This window comes from Odontesthes bonariensis, chromosome 22 (genome assembly GCF_027942865.1).
Source record: "Odontesthes bonariensis isolate fOdoBon6 chromosome 22, fOdoBon6.hap1, whole genome shotgun sequence".
NCBI classification, from domain to species: Eukaryota; Metazoa; Chordata; class Actinopteri; order Atheriniformes; family Atherinopsidae; genus Odontesthes; species Odontesthes bonariensis.
In genome coordinates this window covers 31,135,205-31,157,166 of record NC_134527.1, presented here as the reverse complement: position 1 = coordinate 31,157,166, position 21,962 = coordinate 31,135,205, and the positions used below count along the sequence as shown (strand labels likewise).

Here is a 21,962-nt window from a genome sequence, read left to right as displayed (position 1 = left end):
TCCTCCGGCTTGTTCTTGAGCTTCCAATGAAAGACTCGAGCTAACAATTTGTTCAGCTTAGTTGGCAATAAGTTGTTAATACATCCCCATAAGTTTATGGGGCAGGTCTGTGAAAAGAGAAACCTCCCCAAAATACTTTCACAGGGCAAAGATTGTTGTAAATTAGACGATCTCAGTCTCTTCCTTGGTGTAGAAATACCCATCTGGTCCCTACACAGAAACATCCCCCCACAGGAATGTTGGCGCCTTCCAAAGGTTTAAGTTTGTATTAAACTCCACACTTTAGTTCGCTACACATGCATTACTACGCTGTGTACATCTCCGGGCTCATTCAATCCGGTTGACAGAAAGCATTGTTCAGTTAATCAGGTAGCACTGTTCACTAACATCTGCTGCCAACTTACAGCTACACTGCTAAACTCTTTCCCTCTTGGATCAATGAAGTAACTATATCTATATATAGAGCTGGAGTGTTTTTGGTATGACTGGAGGAACAGCTTATTTTACGTTTACTGCAATAACTAACACAATGGATGCCCAGGTTTTGATAACCTATAACTATACCACACTATAACTGGCCACAGTTGGTATGACAGTGCGTCCTTATCCATCATAAAAATATACAGACAGTAACCCTTCATCAGCATCCTGTTGCAGACTCTCTGGTAGCTTCTTGACTCGAGCTCATTCCGGGTGTGCAATTCCCAAGTCTCCACTCGTCAAAACAAACCGTTAATAAAGAAGTGTTAAAACAGGGCTGGGAGAAAAGCCACTGTGCTTAAACCGACCAATGCCTATCTCATATCTCAATAAAACCTCCGAAAATTGTGTCAAGTTGTTGAGTAAGCACATAAAAGGGCATAATATGTCACCTTTAAATATTACGTCATCTACAGTACATAATATCCTCCTCAGGTGTCCTCAGGTGGCACTGCATTAAGAAACTCCATGATTCTGTAATAGAAGTCACTGCATGGTCATAGGAGCATTTTCAGAAATCATTGTCTGTGAACAGTTTGTATATTGTTTATATTTGAATGAGATCCAGAAATATTAGATTTCTCTGGGCCAAAGTTTATTTAAAATGGAGTGGGGCAAAGTGGAAAACTGTTCTGTGGTCAGATTAATTACAATTTTATATTTCCTTTTTGAAACCATTGAAACTGTGTTCTCTGGACTAAAAAGCAATGGGACCATCTGGCTTGTTATCAGCACTGAGGTTAAAAGCCTGCATCTCTGACTGTATGGGGGTGTGTCATTTTTTTTATCATTCATAAAGAGAGATTAAAGTCACTGACTATTGTTTTCACTTAGCAAGTGTAGTGTGAAGCTCTTTCAAGGACAAAAGGCAACTAATTAGATGCATGTACACTCCAGACTCGCTTGCTACACTACTGTAGTAGCACTCATGCTCCTAACTGAAAACTTGAGTAGAAACTTTTCATGCACCATTTATCAACAGTGATGCAACATTTTTTTTCTATTCTTACTATTCATCTGAAAAAAAATTTGGCAATGAACAAAAAATAAAAAAATACCAAACTGGTCTTTTAAACTTAACTAAAAAAAATGAAAAAAACTTTTGAATGAAGCAGAACATTAATAAAAATGTTTTAAAAAAATCTGCACACCATCACCACCAGTAATGCAAAGTAAACAGTGCTTTATTTATAAAGATAGATAATCATAGACAAATGTATGATCTTTGCATCCCATAACATTGAGTTCACCTTCTCTGTAAAATAACAAAAACAGCTTCATGGTATTTCTTGTAATGTTTCATTACAAAACATTTTTCAGTTATGCAGTCAAAATAATATGAATGCATTGCCTTAAATACTGATGGACCTAGATTAAGTCAAAATCAGCCTCTGTCAACAGCTAGGCCTAAATGTGGTAGAGAAAGGCAATCTCCCTTCAGACAGCAGTCAGATGTACTGAATTCTGCTTTCATTCAGTGCTGAATGAAGATGGGTTGGTACGCTACACTCCTTCTTTAAAAATGCTGCAGTTTCATCAGTGCGCCTGTCCCTGTAATACTATTGTTGTGCTTTGTGTTAAAATTTGTAATTGGATCAGTAAACCTGTTGGGCTGTCTGAAAAGCACTGCATGAAAAACATGGTGTCAACTCCCTTTACCAGAAATTTACCATAAATGCTGCATGACCATTTTTTGTCGGGAGGAGAAAACGATGTTCCTTGTCCTACCGCATCAGGAATTTTGGACTGCCATGTCACATGAGGGTCTTGAAGATCTTTTATTATGAAAACTCAATGGGTAGACCTAAGGACCCAGTGGGGTGACCAGAGGCCAGCTTGTGGAATGTTATTCTCATTACTGTGATAACGAGAGCCTCATGGCACAGACACACACTTTTGAATCATTCCATCCTGCTGTTTGTGTAGATAGTGGTATTTTTAAAAATGAAAAAAAAACACAGTGGGTGGAGGTGGGTACTTCCAAGTAGCACTAATGCAGTTAGTTTGAAAATGTTGTTGTACTTTCTCAAAATTGGCCAGGATACGTGAATAAATGCTCACAGTCTGAAGCCTCTGAATGACATGCTGAGGGCAGATAGTGCAGAGTGATGTCCGAATGTGCGTACTGTGTCGAGTCTGTCAGGTATCCATGGAGACTGTGTTCATGCTTGTCCAGGTTATTTGTGTATGATTTCAGGGTGTCCTTTGGTAGCTGTGACTAAGAGTATTTCCTTGACTATTTCAAAGTAAAAAGAGTCTTCAGGGGACTTGTTGCCTGAAGCAGCTTCTTGTCTCTTTCTACCAGGAGGGGGCAGTATTGGCCAGTCGTCTCATACGCCTGCACAAACACACACCCAAAAAAGGTTAAAATTCATGTTAATTCAATAATTTTGTTCAATTTGCATGTATACTGCCAAAAAGAATACTGACATCACTATTTATCAGCTGACTGTTGGTAGTTGAGTCACATTTGTGTTGCCATACCCCCATCACATACAGAGCCATTAAAGCCTGACCTTCGCTGGCAGTTTGTACTGTGATTTGACGTTAAAAAGCAGAAAACTTTGACTCACTGAGTCATTCATATTGTAGCTACTCAAATTTCCAATGTTCTGACAAAGTTGAGAGATGCATATCAGCAATTTGCTTGTTACAACACTGTTTATAATTAATGTGTAGGCTGTGATGTGTAGACTGATATTTCTGCTTTCATTTTCATCCAGCCATCCATTTTGTCTGCTTATCCGCTTTAATTTTCAATAATATTCATTTCTTTGTGTTAATACAGCATTACCAGTGTCCCATACCAGTGTCAGTGGAATGGATAAGTACCTTTATCTAATTGTAAGCCCATCTGTCTGTATGCAACTATCTCACCTTGTGTTCCTGTCCTGGTCTCGGATCTTCTTTTCCATTTCAGCATCTGTGAGAGTCTCCAGCAGGGGGCACCACTGGTCTGCATCGCCTGTGTTGCGGATGGCAATCTCAACTGTGGGCAATGGGTTCTCACTGGACAAATGAAAAGCATTGTGATAGTTAATCAGCATAAATTACAATGTTTAAAGACAACTTTGACCTGTTTTAGACTTTATTGATACAGTTTACATCATTTCTATGTTTCTATGCCGTAAGTGGAGAAGTTACCTGAAAGCGTATGTTCTCTGGTGCCAGCTGAGCTGTCCACGAATGCTGTAAGCAACAGTGGTGACGAACTCTCCGCCCAGACCCAGCTCAGAGCAAAGCTTCAGGGCAAATGACTCTGGAGAGTTCTCCCGCTCCGACATGTCCCACTCAAACTGGTCCACCAGAGAGATGTTCCCCACGTGAATGTTCAGCTAAAATTGAAATAAAATCATCAAATAAGCACCAATGTATTTTTGCCACCTCATTCTAAGTTTTATGTTATTGCCTGTAGGGGTCTATAATACTGTGCAGATATTATATATTATAATAAGTCCAGGGCCATCCCTCACATCTTTACATATTGCCAGGAAAACAGGAAATAGCTGCAGACATTTATTGAATCATGGCGGAACATAAACAATAAAACAGTAAATAAAACCAAAAACAGAGTTTGTACAAGTTAAAGTTCAAATTTGAACATCAATATTTTGTATGACCACCTTTATTGTTTAGCATCACCTGAACCCTCTGGGGGTCTTTTCACCGAAGGGGTTCCAGTGCTGGTTCAGAGCCAAACTTTTTTTCACATTTCGACCACTGAAGTTCTGTCTCCAGCACCAAAAACCCCAAAAGACAAAGCAGCACTAAGTGTTTGCTGTGCCAGCGCAATAAACCGCCTCCGCCAGTAGCTGGAGGCGGAGTTATGGAGCCCAACCAAGAAAGATAAGCAAGAGGGAACATTAGAAAAAAAAGGAAAAAGAACATGAGCAGCAACATGGAAATGAAGTTGAATAGGTAGTGTAAGCACATGAGCTCAGTGTTTATCTTATTTTTCCGCTGTTTAATGTCTTACGTCTCCAGTCAATTGTGTCAACGCTTCCAAAATGTGCTGCATTGAGTAGCATTAACAATCACCATTTGCAGCTGAATTTTTAAATTGTAAACAGTGTAGCAACATTTATTAACATTGTTGGGTGCTATAATAAAGTCAACTGGAGTTCACAGAACCTGCTTGTAACAGAGTGCATAAATCCCATTTGTAACGCTGTTCATGAATAACATTACAGTGTTCAGAAACAGCAAATGTTTAAAACAGCGTTTTAAGCTTCTAATAGTCTTGTGATGCAGAAAAACTGCTCCATGCATCTGTTACTTCAGGATTGGACTACTGTAATTCTTTATTATTGGGCTGTCCCACATATTCTCTGAAAAGCCTCCAGCTGATCCAAAATGCTGCAGCCAGAGTTCTGATGAGAACTAACAGCAGAGATCATATTTCTCCAGTTTTAGCTTCTCTTCATTGGCTTCCTGTTAAATTCAGAATAGAATTTAAGATTCTTCTCCTCACATATAAAGCTCTTAATGACCGAGCTCCATCATATCTTAAAGATCTCATTGTAAGATATTTTCCTAACAGAGCACTTCATTCCCAAACTGCAGGTTTACTTGAGGTTCCCAGAGTTTCTAAAAGTAGAATGGGAGGCAGATCCTTCAGTTATCAGGCCCCTCTCTGTGGAACCAGCTGCCAGTTTGGGAGGCAGAGCCTTCAGTTATCAGGCCCCTCTCTGTGGAACCAGCTGCCAGTTTGGGAGGCAGATCCTTCAGTTATCAGGCCCCTCTCTGTGGAACCAGTTGTCAGTAAATTTTGAATTGGCTCTATATGTATGAATAGGACTAATTTAAAATTGGATTTGTTTGGATTGGATTATGATTACAATGAATTGGACTCCAATTGGCTTGAATTGGAGTGTATCATTGAAGTGCCTTGAGATGACATTTGTTGTGATTTGGCGCTTTATAAATAAACTGAATTGAATTGGTGATATCAGGACACCAGTTTGCTCAGAAAACAAGACGAGCCAGTAATTTATTGCCATTTTGTGAAGATAAACTGTCTCCAAGCACTGTGGGAGGGTCAAACATGCATGAGGAGAGACGTTTAAAGTAATGTAATGACATGGCACTGTGGTGGCTCTCTAGCTGTGGGAAACAAAACCAGTTCTTAGCTAGAGATAACGTAGAACCAGTTCAAGCACCAGCCCTGAATCACCACTGGAACCACCGTAGACAAAAAGATGTAAGTAAGAAAGTAAGCAACATGTATTACAATATAAAGACTTAGGCATATTGAAAAAAAGAAGGAACTACTCAGTAAAGTTTGAAATGTATGTTTTTGAGTGGCTTTATAGTTTCTAAAATAGTTCAAACCATGTGTAATCCTGTTTGGGCATGGCGGGGCTTTGGTGATGAAACACTGAGCCTTAACCCCCGTCACTCACTTGAAAAAAACAAAGATATTTGAAAACTTGTGCTACTTTATTTGGGCTGTGAAAACCTTCGCTCATTTAGAAGGACTCTGAGGTTTTGTCATAACTATTTGGTGCCCTTTCTCCTCTATTGAATTTCTTGAAATATGCTCTTTTTAAAGTAAGTAAGGTCTCTATCCTGGTGGCCCATTCATACCAAATTACCATCCATTTGAAATTTCGTGCTGATTACATGTTTTTTGAGCCAGCTATATGTACTTCTTTATGCAAAGTGATTTACTTCTATGAGTCAGTAGAACAATGGTAATGACAGTATTGGCTTGTACATCTGTTCAAGAGCTCACTGTCATCCAACAAGTGAGGTTTGGTACAAGTTGGACTTGGCATGTATGAGGAAGAACCACTTCCTGTTTCACAAAGAATTCAGGTCATTGGGATGAAACAATTTTAACGTGTACAGTACTCAGGGGCTGACCGTCATCCAAAAGGGAAGTTTGGTAAAGATTAGACTTGGTATGTGTTGGTAACAACCACTTCCTGTTTATCAGTGAAAAACTGATCATTACATGATCAGGAGCTGTCTGTCACCCAACAAGTGATAGCTGGTTCAGACTGGGCTTTGTATGTGTGAAGAATATCCACTTCCAGTTTCATGGCGAAACCTAAAAATTCACCATGGATGAGTTTTGCCAAAATTCTCAATTTTAATAAAGTACCATCATGAAAGGCTCAATTCTTTTCTAACACACTTTTAAGTGTGAGCGGTAAATCATTGAGAAGTTGTACGCCATGATCTAATAACTATCACGTCCTGTTCCCAGTGGGCGGGGCTATCGGTTAAGGTATATCTATGGATCTGATCAGGGTTCGAAAGAGACTAGGCCCTGTAAATTTAGTGCTGCTTGGATGAGATATGAGCAATCTATAATGGCTCATATTTATGGTCACCTTTTAATATTGATATTTGCTCCATCACACCCTCCAGCAAAAACCCAAAGTCTTTTATATGAAGCATCATCAATGTGTTACGTGTAGTCTGAGCACATTTAAAGTTGAAGTGGCTAAAAATATTATTTTTATTTGTATATATATATATATATATATATATATATATATATATACACACACACACATACATATACACACATATGTGCATATGCATCACAAGACCAGCAGTGTTCCCAGTAGACCACACACTCACTAAGACTGAAACAGTTTAACTATGTGCAATAACTACATCCATGCACAATAATATATCGACCAGAAATATTTCCAATGTGCAATGTGGTGTAAATTAAAACACTGTTTATACACGTATGTGTATATATATATATGTTCTGTATTGTTTATAGTGTTTGTATTGCTATTTTATTTTTTTTACTATTTTGTTTTTATCTTTATTCTTTTGCTGCTGTAACGGGAAAATGTCCCCACTGTGGGACGAATAAAGGAATTCTTATCCTTAAAACAGTTACTACTTTGATTCAAGACCTACCTTGATGATGACTCTTTGATCTGCCTGCCCATCAAGTATGCTGTCAGTGGGGTAAGACTCAATCTGCTGACGGATGGCTGAGGCAATAGCCGGGACAAAAGCCAGAGGGTTAAGGTCCAAGTCATCACACAGTATCTCTGCAAACATCTCTGGGGTCATCAGTTTCTCTGAGGCAAAAACAAAGGCAAAAACAAAATAAAGAGACACAACTTGATGTTTCGGATGCTGGAAAACTAGAAGGCTTATATTTACCATTCATGTTCCATGTGAAAGTATCTCGCAGTTTCTGTCCGTCTATCTCCATGTCCAGGCGAATGGGAACCAGCACTTCTATCTGCGCTGCATTTTCATGGATGACGGCAGGGTCATGATCATCAAAGCTGAGTGACAGATACACAACTTTCAGTTGGATTAGTTTTGTTTAGCCATATACATTATCATTTAATTCTTTTTTTTTGGGGGGGGGGCTTTTATACCTTTAATGGACAGGACAAGAGAGAGACAGGAAGCAGGGAGCAGAGAGAGGGAGAAAGACATGCAGCAAAGGGCCGTCCGATGCGGGACTGGAACCAGGGCCAGCTGCTGAGGACTGTAGCCTCTGTACATGGGACGTCTGCTTAACCCACTACGCCACCGACCACCCCATTATCATTTAATTCTAACCTAACAAAATACAGTTATTAACATCCTTTGTCAACATCTATGCTGCTTAAAAGGAGAGTTTCACATTTTTCAGTATTCACTCACCAACCCCTATTGTGAGCATCTGTGGGATATAATGCCATCCAATACAAAAATTCCACCAAAATTCTACTTTTTTGCAGCTACTTCTCACACTTTGAATTAAAAAGTTAATAATAATAACAATGAATGTGGTTAAAAATGGGATAGCTCCACTTGTCTGTCTATCATTTATCATTTATTATTTGTAATTTATTATTTAAAGTGATGCACTGGATTTAATTTAATAGTGTGGATACTTCTATGGTTATACGGTTGACAAAATATAATGCAGTCCAATACAGCACCACAAACCAATATGACATTTTTTTTTTTACATTAATGGTGATAAATGAGTGGATATGTACAATAGGTGCACAAGCAGGGTTATCAACAGCTCTATATCTCGCCCATATTTTGCAGAGCAGCCGTTTCTGAAAATGTGTAAATAATAATAATAATTAATTCTAATAATTATGTTTTTCAATAAGAAAATAACAAAATCCAAAAGTAAAATATGCAAATAACTGGAGGTTAAAGTGAGGAAACAAACAGCTTTCCCACCACAGGGGGAAAGTCCTCTTCTTGTCCCGACCCATTCGGTTTCGGTTAATGGTGGTGGAGGAAGGCACGGCGTCAAGATGGTGAGAGCTGCTCGGCAAAGCAGGAACCCACTGACTGCTCTTCTTTGCTTTTTGCTCCCTGAGTAGAAAGAACAAAAGGACAACGATGCTAAGAGGCTGGTTACAGGAGTATGCTAACACATAAATGTGTTACTTCCAGAAAGCTGATTCTCATGAGGCAGACAGGCACAAAGAGAATCAATATAGTTGAAACAAATGACTTTTTGTTTGGAGGGGGCGGGGTCTAAAAATAAAAATTTTAAAATAAATATATAAACTACATTTCCTAAAGTCCACCTAAAATACACCAAGAGCTTTTAGTAAATATATTGGACTAAATGTAGACACTCACCTGCAAATTACTATGATAAAATTAATTTAATTAATTGAAAAGTTGAAAAAAACCTTTTTGATCCAAGAGATAAATTCAAATGTTGCTGTGTTTTATTCCCCCAAAGATGCTAAGCCGTCATTTCACATGGTTATTGCTGCCGGCAGATTTGTTCCAGCAGATCTGGAAAAGCCTACTTATCACACTCCGTTGTTTCAACGTGATGTCATGTAGAAGCTGGTCAATGGAGCTTGATATATTCATCCGCTTGTACAGCAACCGACTTTGCACAATCAGCTCCAGGGGCTCCAGAACAGTTCCCATCAGAGCCAGCCTTCTTTATCAGTTTGTTCAGTTTCTTTGAATCAGGCTGATGTCCCAGCAGATGTCTACAGTGTCCCAGCCAGTGACTGAAAGACACTGAACAAACTCATGAAGAAAGCTGCCTGTGCGCTGGGGACTGCTCTGGAGCCCCTCGAGCTGACTTTGCAAAAAATAATGCAGATAAAACAGCTATCAAACAACAAAATTTGTTCAATAAGAGGCTTCTCCAGCTTTGCTGCAACAAAGAATGGTACAGAGTTTTATTTATTTCAATTCAGTAACATCATCAGGATCATTTCTTCAGATTTTGTCTCCCTTTAGTAAATTCCTATTGCTATGTAATAATAGCAGATCACACACATCAACATTTTGCTGTTTGTAATACATGTTTTAACAACATTCTAGACCCCACCAATACTTGATCAGTCAAAAGCAGACAGAATTTTACCTGAGGTAAGCTGGGGGCTCTGTGCTGATGGACACCGCCTTGTATTTCTCATCATTACCTTCAAAGATCTCTTCACATTCTGAAGCCTTTAACAGAGTAACACTGGTGGCTGTACACAGGCAATGGGCAAGAAAACAAGACACATATCAAGCTTTTCTAAAAACTTAGAAGTTACAAAAACATATTTACAAGTCAGAAGATACAAGTCAATTCTACAAGTACAAAACTTTTCTCACACTTTTTACTCACCTTGCAGTGTAACCAATGGCGATGCTCGGTTTAACTCAATCACATTTATCTAATTGCTAACCAGTTGGGGAGAGAGAGGGATAAGGGTTCATAAATGAAAAGCAGTTTATTTATTTGCGGTCAGCATTGGTTGCTACTGCTACCTCTACGTTACACTGACTATGTTCATTTTTTTAAACTCCAACGATAGTGAGGAAGTTTAGGAGTAAAGTTTAACTCCAAAAAGCTCTCAGGACTCACACTTTTGAGAACTTAAAATTAAGTTTTTTAACACTTTTACAACTGAAAGATCAAGAAATAATACTCATAATACTTAAGAGCATACATTACTGTGTAAAACTATCTTTGATATCTTTGTATATTGCCAAGAAAACATGCCAACATAAATGGAAATATGGTATATTGGATCAAACGGAGTATGTGAAATTCCAGTGCGTCGGAAACTCAATATTCTGCATGACCACCATTATTCTTCAGCTCAGCCTGAACCCTCTTAAAAAGCATTCTCTGTCATTTATTCAAGTATTCTTCAGGAATAGTCCATCAGGCATCTTGAGGGACATTCCAAAGCTCTTCTTTGGATGCCGACTGCCTTTCAGCAGGAAGTTTTTCCAACTTCTTAAGGACATTGGGCCTCATGCAACATTTTCGTATTTTTATTCTAAATTTCTCACTTTTTTCGTACGAAGGTCTCGTACGAACACGCCACGTCAGATTCAACAAACGCTTATAACTTGGGAAAAAGTGTGTAAACGACCTGTGTAAATGATGAATGCCACCCGTGCGTATTTAAGTGCACGTGCACGAGGATAGTAGATTTGCATACTCCACGCCCAAAATGATACCATATAAGGCTGTGCTTCCTCTCTCCTGTACCAGGAAGTGTTGAGTCATGAGAATGGCATCAAGGTGCAAAAAGAACAACTTTAGGGGCTCTGAGACTGAAGTTCTGCTTTCAGAGATCCAGAAAGGAAAATCTGTCATTTTTAGCAGAGTCAGCAGTGGAATTACAGGACCTGCTAAAGCCAAGAAATGGGAAGTTATTATGAGTGCTGTTAATTCTGTGTCACCTGTAGTTCGTAATGTCACCGAAATAAAGAAGAAATGGTTTGATATGAAAATGGCTTAAAAATGCGCTCGATGACTGCAACTAAAGCCGTGCAATCAGCTGTTGCCTCATCATGATGGCACTTTGATGGGACGGTCCATGAGGGGGGTCTTCTGGCACCACACCTTCTGCTCTGCCTGGGCTGGTTCAGGTAGTGGGAGACCCTCGTTCATGGCAATATTATGCAAAACACAGCATGCCACATTTCTCTGGGCTATAGAGCAGTTTGCCCCCCGCTGTATGGAGACACACCCACCTGGCCTTCAGCTCAGTGGTGCTTTGATGCGTATATGTGTGCAGTCTGTTGCTCCGATTATGGTTGGCAGTCCAGCCAAGGCAAGAAAGTCCCTCTTAATTTGTACTTGTTGGACAGCGGTGTATGGGAATCTGATGTACCATGGGTGATAAACTGATGAGAGCTTTGATGACCAAGGGGAGCGCACGACTCACAGAGGACTGGGACACCCCCGATCTGTCTCCAATCTCCCTCTGAAAGGTTTCAGTGGCCAAAAATCCAAGGGTGGAGAGGACCTGGACGTGTGGAATTGGGTTTGATCGGCGTGTTTCTCTCTGGAGTTGTGGCTTTAGCACGCTGCATATCTGCAGCAGCACAGTCCTTGGCAATCTAAATCGTGATGTCAGCCATTCGTCTGTCTCCACAGGACATCTACACGGTCTGAGCTGAGCCTGACGCACTAAGGCATCGAAAAAAGTAGCAAGTCAGCCGCTGGTTACGCTTCCCATTGACCTTGTTATATACAGAGTCAAATTAACCTTCAATTAGTGCATAATTTAAGTTAAACAGAATAATGTCAGCATCATTATGGGGTTTAATGTATATATCTATTTATGTTTTCTTCAAAGTAATTAAATATAAAATTAGTCAAGCAAACTTGATTGGAATAACAGCGGACTATTTTAGGAAACTCCTACGACAGGTCTGGATCACTCGTAAATTCTGTTCGTACCTGAAAGAAAACGTAAAATACGAAAAGATTGGTGAATGCGCAAATTCTCTTAAATCACTCGTACGCATGACTTAAGAACAAATCTGTGCGTACCAACGGTTGTTACATGAGGCCCGATGTTTTTAGATACTGTTCATCTGCTGAAGAGACAGTGGCTTACATCAGTATTCACCCTTTTCCAGTTTCATTTGCGTTACAACCTGTAACTTAATTAATTTTTATTTAACGCCACCAGTCGAAACTGGGGAAGTGAAAGACAAAAAAAAATGTGTTTTAATTTCTAAAAGACCACGGAGTACCATCAAATACATAATCACAAAATTATGCTGAGACTATGGCATCACAACAGATCTTCCCTTCATCGAAACTTACAGACCAGGCAAGAAGGGACCAAGGGTAACTCTGAAGGAGGTTTAAAGCTCCATAGAGAAACCTGGTGTATGCCCCTTAGGACCACTATTAGATGTACACCTTACAGAGCTGGGGCCTCATGTACAAAGACTTGCGTGGATTTCCTACTGAAACATGGCGTACGCTCAAACCCAAATGACCTCCAACGTCAGATGTATGAATCTGTGCGCACGCATCAATCCAAACACATTTCCTTTGTACATTGAGCGCACGTCGGAGCACCCGACTCCTCTCTGTCCCCGCCCCTACTTAAATATTGAGAATGAGGAGTTGTCGTCATAGTACAGAGCCCCGCCCCTATCCGCCATGTTGGCAGAATGCTAGCGAGAAAACGCCGTTCTCTCCGTTAGTTTACATTGTACGCGTGTGTTTTTAAATCAGTTAGTGTTAACATTACGGAATTGCAAGAACATGCCTGGAAATCAATGCTGTGTGAAGAACTGTTCCAGTACCTCACACAATACGTTTGGGAAACATAGGAACAACGAAATTCGTTATTTTAGGTTTCCTAAATGGATGCAGCATCAGGGAGAGCAGGTTTCTGACCTGACCAGGAGACGCCGGGTTGCCTGGTTGGCTGCAATAAGAAGAAAGGACCTTACTTTCGATTGCGCCCCTCCGTGGTTGAGAGTGTGTTCTCTGCATTTTCACTCGGGTAAGTTATCTAAAAATCTCTTTATGTTGTGGTCTCTTAAAGCTACGAAGTTACCTTATGTTGTTTTACCGTTGTTTTACCGTTGCTGCCTAGCTAACTAGCGAACTGTTGCCTCTTCGAAAATGCTCAATTTGCAAACTGTTGCCTCTTCGAAAGTCGCAGTTAATTACGTTGTCATTTTGGTCAAGAAGTGTCTAAATGCAATGTAATTACAACACACTAAAACGCATGACAAGAACCTTACCTTTGCCAGTACAACGCTGTTATCATCACCAGAGCCACCTGGAGGCTTGTAGATGGCCAAGTGCTGCACCCAGCCACAGCAGAAAGTCTCGTACGATTCCAAAGATTTGTGACTTTTAAACTCCTGCATAGTGTAGTAACTTACACCAAAGACAAGATAATTGACTATGTCCATATATGTGCACAGAGGTAACTGGTCCAGGTCTCTGTGCCATTCTGCTGCAGGGAGCTCGTAAGGATCAATATTTTGGATGCTGGACAGTTTCTCCAAATACCGCTGCTTTGCGCTTGTAATAAGCTTGTCCCTGTAAGGTCCCTTTTCTTTCGCCTTATCTCTCTGCATTGCTTTGCTTTCTTTCTTTCTTTTGTATTCGTCTCTGCCCTGCCGAAATGACAAATGCGGGAAGATATCCGTTAAGATATCCGTTAAGTTAATGGCGTTGCCCCTGGCAACCAATAGATTCTTCTGCCAACATGGCCGACCGGCCGACCGGAGTCACGTGACTCCTCATTCTCAATATAGCCTAGCAAGCCAGACCCCTACAGCAAAAAGCTGTACATGGGTCTAGTGACGCTGGATAGCAGTGTGGGCGGGATAAACGGCTGTCTGTCAAGTTCAACGCCACGCAATATGATGGCGCAACAACCAATCAGAGCGATGAAGAAGTTTTACGTAGTCAACGCGACGGAATTTACATTGTGGTTTGTAGTCTATGGCCTGAAAAGCTGATTTCTCTTAAGCTCTAAACTCTGTAAACTTTAGCAACATTTGAAACATTTTCAGGCGAGAAAGTAGTCGTTTAGATCCCCAAGGTGTTGAAAATCTGACAAAATACCGGCTATTTACAATTTTGTTCCCACAAATTCGGCGCTGCTAAAGCTAGCCACAGTGAGCAACGCACTTCCGGTTTGCCGCTTTGACTACTCTCGTCCCGTTAACGGAATTTGACCGTTCAAATGCCTTACCGGAGAGTTTTGTCAGCTCTGAGACGAAGATCGGCCCGCTGTCTTCGGTACATCATGCTCGCAATTGACTGGGGATGCTCTCAGATGTAAGTTTACTTCGTTTCCCTATAAAGCTAAAGAGAGGCAGCTAATGGAACTTTTTTTTTCTTTTTTTACCTCTCTCTGGAACTACACATTGAAACGTCGCACCTCTGTCGTCACTAGGTAGCCCGGCCTTCGACCCCGCTCCTCACGATTTGATTGGCTCGATCAAGTTTTGATTTGGAACGTTGCAAAACGACCACAAGTGACTAGACTAGCCCCGGAGCAAATTCCATTTGCGGCCGCTAGGGGCGTCTAGATTTCTAGGCTATTAAATATACAGATCATATGTAAATGAGCCCTGCACCTGTGATTCCCCTCTCTGCACGATCAGAAAATAAAGTAAAAAGAATGAATAAGACGGGAAAAAAGAAGAACTTCACGGAAAGCAAGATGGAGGTGCTACTTTCTGACGTGGAGGCCCGCAAAAATGTGTTCTTTGGCACGCTGTCCTCCGGCATAAGCAGCAAACGTAAGAGGAGTGGGTGGGAGAGCCTGAGGCTGTCAATGCTGTGGGGTCTGAGAAGCACACACAAGCAGAGGTGAAGAAGAAGTGGTCCCACATTAAGGTGGATGTGAAGAAGAAGTGGTTCGACATTAAGGTGGATGTGAAGCGGTGACTGGCTGCCCACCGCTGCAGTGTGGCCAAAACTTGACCGACTGTTTGAACAGAGAGTTGGCGCAACTATAAAGACGATCAGGGGTTTGTTAGAAAGATCTTAAGCTGAAGTTTAACCAGCAAAAAACAGCAAGAAACTAACTTTGACCACCGACTAATATATATAATATAATAATGATGCTGTGAAGGCGGGATAGAAACTGGGGACGCACATACTCAATGCACGTCATGGGAAATAATATTAGGACAATTACACAATAAAGTTACTCCCCAAGAAGCCACGCACAGTGCCAGCTTGTAGTCTGTTCCCAACAATGCTGTTACTCAGAATGTATGAATCGTGCTTTGAACCAGGCCACCTCGCCACAATGTTGGTTAATTGCATTTACGCATCACATATGATCTGATGAAAATATGTATGAAAATACATATGATGAATGAAAATGTTCCCTGTTAACATACAAATTCATCATGTGATTGCGCTTTTATAGCAATGTGTGTGCAGTCGATAGCTCCGATTACAAAACCGGCTCTCGCTTCAAATTGAGCTTTAATGTTGGCCTGTTAAACTGCATTGTGGGAATTTGATATACGTGGCTGAGATGCGGATAATTCTGTCCCACACGGCTGGCATGGCTCGGCTCAGGGTAGACTGGCACAGTTCCAATCGGTTGGCCAGTTCCCTCTGGAATGCCCCGGTTTCTATAGGAACCCCAGTGTGCACATCACCTGTGAGCACAGGCAGCGCATGGCTCCTCGCTGTGTTGTGCTCCAACGCCGGCCGCAGCTCTGCGCACAGTTCCAGGAGGATTTCCCTCAAAACGGCTAATGAGTCACCATCATGTGCCAGCAAATCCTCTCTGTCTCTGAAGACACGCTCTCTTCGAATTGCACAGTCTTCTAATACTGCTAAAGCAGCCATTGTTTTTAATGGTATGCATTGCACCACTTTGCGCTGCTTTTATATCCACTCGTGTAATTGCAGACACATGGGTGTGTTAATTGTTTATCAGTATTCATTGTTCATGCATCTCAATATGTGCACATCACAGTCTGAGGACCAATTGTTTTCACATTTATTTATTATAACAGTTTCCCAACATCACCTTAGGTGTCGCCAAAGAATCAACAGCTGTAGAAAAGTGCGTAGGCCAGCCCTGAAGTTGGCGTGAGGCACCGCACGTTTCCACGGTCTTTATACATCTGATCGTTGACATGAAAAGGTGCGTACGCCACTATTTTGTGCTTTGTAGATGAGGTCCCTGGACTTTACAGAAGAGTGGCCAGAAAAAAGCCATTGCTTCCGGAAAAAATAACATAAGACCAGTTAGAGTTTGACAAAAGGCACGTGAAAGACTCCCCAAACATATAAAAATGGTGAACAGACTTATATGGCACTTTTCTAGTTTAGTTGACTACTCAAAGCCCTTTTTATATTACAAGCCACATTCACACACACATACTCATACAGCAAGATCTCAGTTCTACAATGTTACAAGCTACACAATGTTTTTTTTTTCCTATCACACACATTCACACACTGATGGATGCATCGGAAGCAATGTAAGGTTCAGTCTCTTGCCCAAGAACATGTTGACATGTGGTCAGAGGAAGCCAGGAATCAAACTGTGGACCTTCCGATTGGCAGACGACTGCTCTTCCTCCTGAGCTACAGCCACCCCAAGGTCCTCTGGTAGGAGAAGACTAAAACTGAACTTTTTAGCCATCTTGGAAAACTTTATGTCTGACATGTGGTCAGACATCTCCCATCACCCCAAGAACACCATCCCCACAGTGGCACATGGTAGTGGCAGCATCATAGAGCATACCTGCTAATGTTTTCCATCAGCAGAGACTAGGAAACTGGCCAGAATTGGATGGTCTTAAGGAAAACCTGTTTCGGTCTTTCAGACTGGGACGGTGGTTTACCTTCTAACAGGAAAATGACCCCAAGCATACAGCTTAAGCAAATCTCGAGTGGTTTAAGGGGAAACATTTAAATGTGTTGGAATGGCCAAGTCAAAGCCCAGACCTCAATTCAATTAAGAATCTGAGGCACGACTTAAAGATTGTTGTACACAAGTGGAACCCATCCAACTTGAAGGAGCTGGAGTTTTGTTTTGAAGAAAGGGCAAAAATCCCTGTGCCAAGTTCATAGAGACACACCCTAAAAGACTTGAAACTGCACTCATTTATTTGGGTGAGGCAAATAGCTTACAAACAGAAGTTTTGCAATTTCCTTGGGTTATTTCTAGTTTGCTTCACAATTACTAGAATATTGCATTTTTAAAGTTGCCCAGTTTCCTCTGCACACCGTGCTGAGATGTGTCAAGTTTTTGGCTAAACGCTCTTTAAGACTAACATTATTAGAGCAAAAAAAAACATGCTCCGAAATTCCTTTCACAGGTCCAAATAGCAGGCCTGTGAGTATCTTACCAGTTTTAAGCAAATTAATGGAGAAAATAATATATAAGCAAACTCAGTGTTACTTTGAAGAAAACAGCATCAACTCTGAGAGTCAACATGCATATAAGGTGGGCTATTCCACAAGCACAACACTAACAGACAATTGGCTTAAGTGCGTTGATAGAAAGTCAATGGTTGGTGCTGTACTTTTGGACTTTAGCGCTGCATTTGAAATTATTGACCATGAATTGTTACTCAAGAAACTTTCAGCATATCATTTTAAAGCAGGTGCCATAAAACTAATGAAGTTATGTGGTTGACAGACAGAAATGTGTAATGTTTAATGGCAGCCTTTCAGAGATGGGAACCTCTCAATGTGGTGTCTCCCAAGGGAGTTGCCTAGGCCCGTTGCTCTATTCGATATATATAAATGATTTACCTTGTGTACTAAAAAGCGCATGTATGGAGATCTATGCGGATGACTCTACAATGTATGTTTCTGCAGAGAATGTAGTGTGTATCAATAAGCAAAATGAGTTGATAATGGTCTCTAACTGGGTTAGTGAAAACAGGTTTAAGTAGAATGTTGTTAAAACAAAGTGCATCATGTTGGGTTCTAGATACATGCTGAGATCAAATCCTGAAATAAGGCTTGTTCTGCAGGGTGTCGCTATTGAACAGGTCAGAAAGGCCAAGTTGTTGGGTGTGATGATCGATTAAACACTTTCCTGGTCCACACATATCAATAAAACGGTGTCTAAAATAAGGAGTAATATTTCAGTGATAAGAAGGGGAGCTCGCCTGTTGACGGGATCAACAGTAAAACTGGCCCTACAATTGTAAGTTCTATCCAGTCTCGATTACTGTCCAATAATATGATCCAGTGCTGCAAGGCAAGACTTGGATAAACTCCAACTTGGGCAGAACAGGGCGGCACGCCTCGCTCTCCGTTGCTCTGGGAGGAGTAGTGTGGAGTGGAAGCATGCCGCACTGTCTTGGATCAAAGACTGGCATGTAGCCTGGTGACATTTTTTTTTAACATCTGGCGTGTTGGTAAACCTAACAATTTGTTACTACATCTAGAACCCACCAATACTAGACATGTTACCATATATCCTTCTGGTGTTCACTTTACTCTGCCTTTACCAAGAACTAATGTACTAAAGAAGACTACAATGTATAGAGCTATAACATCCTGGAATAAGCTCCCATTACATTTAATCATGATAAACAATAAAGTAAGCTTCAAGAAGAAACTAAGAGAAGCCGTAATTAGCAAGGAAATCAATTTTTAGCTAGTTGGCGTATTCTGAAACTCTGATATGTAGAATGGAATGTTTTTGTTGTTTTGTTTTTGTAACAAATTATGAGTTGAATTGCATAATATCTCAGATCCTTTTTGTTACATTTAGTTATGTTTTAATTGTAATGATTGTATTTTATTTTATTGGATTATGTTTGGAGTTTGAAGTGTGAATATTTGGACCCCAGGAAGAATAACCTTCACTGCGGTGAGGACTAATGGGGATCTGTAATAAATAAATAATAAATAATAAATTCATCTCAAGCTTGCTTCACCACCTCAGCTAATGCTGGAGCTGCTTCTTCCCAGCTGCTTCTTAATGTTGCATTTACATCAGTAACAACTATTCCTGTGGTACACCTTAAAGTTAACAGATTTTAAATAAATTAGGTTTTTTAAACTCTTACACTGAATGTTTGCTGCTTCAATCCAGATGAGTATTGAAAAATATTTTCCGCGATTGAAAAAGAGACGTGCGTGTTGAGGATGAGGAGCAGCCTGAACCGGAGGTATCAGTCTGAAACAGAGCTGAACAGTCCGACCAGTGTAATTAATGTTATTAATTTGTTTACAATGAAGATGTGAATATTAATACAATAAAGTTCTGTGTGACCAATTATTAACAAAGGAATTATTTTGAAGAATTTTTATTTTAATTTTTAATTCTGTTCTCAATCTGTAGAAAATGCTGTGAACACCTAATTATGCATGAAAAAAAAATACCGTGATATACCGTGATACCGTGAAAAAATACCGTGATATGTATTTTTGGTCATACCGCCCAGCACTAATGGATATCTCCGAAAGTACTTCCCTACCAGGGTCATTTTGGGAGGTAAAATTTCTTCCCAAAATCTACATTTAGGCCCTGGCAACTGTCCAGTCCATAAAAGAGTTGTGCAAATATCATCAGCTGAAACAACGCCATCAATCACACCTAAATTTGATGGTAGTTTTAAAGCTTAATTTATTTCCATTATTTTCCTTGAAATAGTTCGTAATCAGATGGATCGCTAGTTTAAGAAACTATCAAACAATTAGAATAACTAATAACAATAAAAACAGAAATATTCAGCCTTATATGTGTGCCATGGACCTTTCTAGACTTGAAGTAGTCCAAACTCCATTTATGTTGATGCCCTAAGTAAAAACCAAAGACACTCACCATGCGATGATGCCACAATTTTCTTTCTCTCCTCAACAGAGGCTAGCCTCCTCCACAAAGATGGATATCTTTTATAGAGTGAGCCCCTGAACATCCGTAGATAGTTTCCAACCTGGACAGCAAAAGGCACATCTTTCAAGTCATAAAAAAACAAAGAACCGCACAAAACCTACAACAATAACAAGAAAACGTCTGCAGTGGGAAGCTGTGAAAACAACAATACTGACAGTTGGAGTTTTAAATATTTTTATGTATGAGACTATTATAAACCAGTGAATTGAGTCACATTTAAAAGTAGTTGTTTGAATAACTTCTCAGTTATTACTCCTTTAAAAACTACACAAACTGCAAAGCTTTATAGCAGGATTTCACTCATACAAAAGGTTACCCATTCTGCTCCTGTGATTTTACCATCCTCCCTAAAAATCTTCTGGTGTGGTTCAACCACTATCATGGCCCACGGTAAAGACATTTAAAAGGTCAAAAAGCACAACCCAAGTCAAACCAGGACCACAGAAGCAATTCTTTGTCTCCTAAAGCGTTAAAAGAAATGTGCAGAGCGAGAGAAAGCTTGTCTCTTAACACCTAAATTTAACTCTTTATTTAGATTTACAGTTGCCCTTTAACATTTTTTGATAAATTGTTTCCCCATTTCAGGTTATACATAAACCATAGAAACCTACTATTTATCTGCATCAAAAGAAACAATAAGAAAATTTGACTGTTCAACAAATGTCAGTGATTGTGTTCAAATTGGCCATTTTGTTGAATCTATAGTCTGTGTGTGAGAATCTAAGATTGAATCATGCTTGAATTCAAATATATATAAAACCTCCAAATATAGGAGGTTCAAAACTGGTTCAAATACAGTGGTGACACAAAGTGAACAGCTTACGTATTTTCCAAATACAGTAAAAAGACTTGTTTTCACATAACCCACTTTCTGTTTTACAGCCAACTACAGTAAAAGGAGCATCACTCTACAGTGAGTCAAAAAATGAAGTTACAATGAAATAGCAGGACCTGCAAAGTTGGCTTTCAATCGGTTTGGAGCCACATTGTTAATGTTTAATTTGCCCGTTGTTGGGTGGGTCATCGTTTATTAGTAAACCTGAACCTTGTTCTATGTTTTCTGGTATTTCTTTGTTTATAATGCTAGTAGCAGGACGCATTAGCATGCTACCGTTAACTAACAAGCACGGAAGCCTGGAGCGAGCATGATGGGAGCCAAGCACTGGCAGTCAGTGACCATATGTTGACATACCTCTGATCCCACCATGTAAAAATCCCCATCCTGTTCCAGTTGAAATTTAACTGGCTTCTGGCCAAATGTTTTACTCAGAGCCAACTGCATCATTGCCTGCTTGTTATCTAGCTAAGTAGCCTTATCTTCTGCAATTGCATTCGTAGCATACGGTTTAAGTGGGAAATAAGAATGTCCTTCTGTGAAACAGTATACTGGCTTAAAGAAACAAAATACCACCGTCATGCATTACTGCTCTGTCAGTATAAAACGAATGACAAAGGAATCAAATTAAATTACAATTTATGACAGGTGCCAACCAAAGTTGCAGTAGGCCAAGTACTATAAATCAAAGCATACGATTTAATTAGGGATTTTTCCGAAAAATCCTGAACGTCACATCGGACACAACTCTCCGCTCCTTTGAAGCAGTGGGAAACCGTACAGAGCTCATTACCGCCTCTACTGGTCAAAAGTTGGTGGGTTTTTCTATTGCCCTGAACTCTCAATAAATTGTTATCCTGTGATTTAACGTACGTACGTATATTAAAATATAAATGCAACAATCAGATGTTTATGCATAAATAATGTTAAAGACAGACATACAATACATAACTGAATATTTTAGGGTATGACTGCACAGGATTGATTCATGAGCAAGTCTGTCTGTAAAGCCATTTTAAAACTTCAGCTCTTTAAAAAAAAAAAAAGATTGAGCCCATCGCACTCAATTC

General features: G+C 40.1%; 1 protein-coding gene across 2 annotated transcripts; it reads right to left on the bottom strand.

Moving 5' to 3' along the window:
- Positions 1-2,415: 2,415 nt before the first annotated feature.
- Positions 2,416-21,844, bottom strand: LOC142372460 (SWI/SNF-related matrix-associated actin-dependent regulator of chromatin subfamily B member 1-like). 2 transcript variants are annotated; one of them, XM_075455363.1, is made up of 9 exons: positions 21,250-21,844; positions 19,986-20,097; positions 9,812-9,920; positions 8,650-8,787; positions 7,618-7,745; positions 7,366-7,532; positions 3,625-3,815; positions 3,358-3,489; positions 2,416-2,818 (listed from the first exon to the last, which is right to left on the bottom strand). In XM_075455363.1, exons 1-9 carry the CDS (start codon positions 21,340-21,342, stop codon positions 2,779-2,781), a joined length of 1,110 nt encoding a protein of 369 aa, XP_075311478.1. In that variant the 5' UTR covers positions 21,343-21,844; the 3' UTR covers positions 2,416-2,778. The 2 variants fall into 2 exon arrangements, with proteins under 2 accessions (XP_075311478.1, XP_075311479.1); XM_075455364.1 differs by lacking the exon at positions 21,250-21,844 and adding an exon at positions 21,009-21,161.
- Between the last annotated feature and the right edge of the window lie 118 nt (positions 21,845-21,962).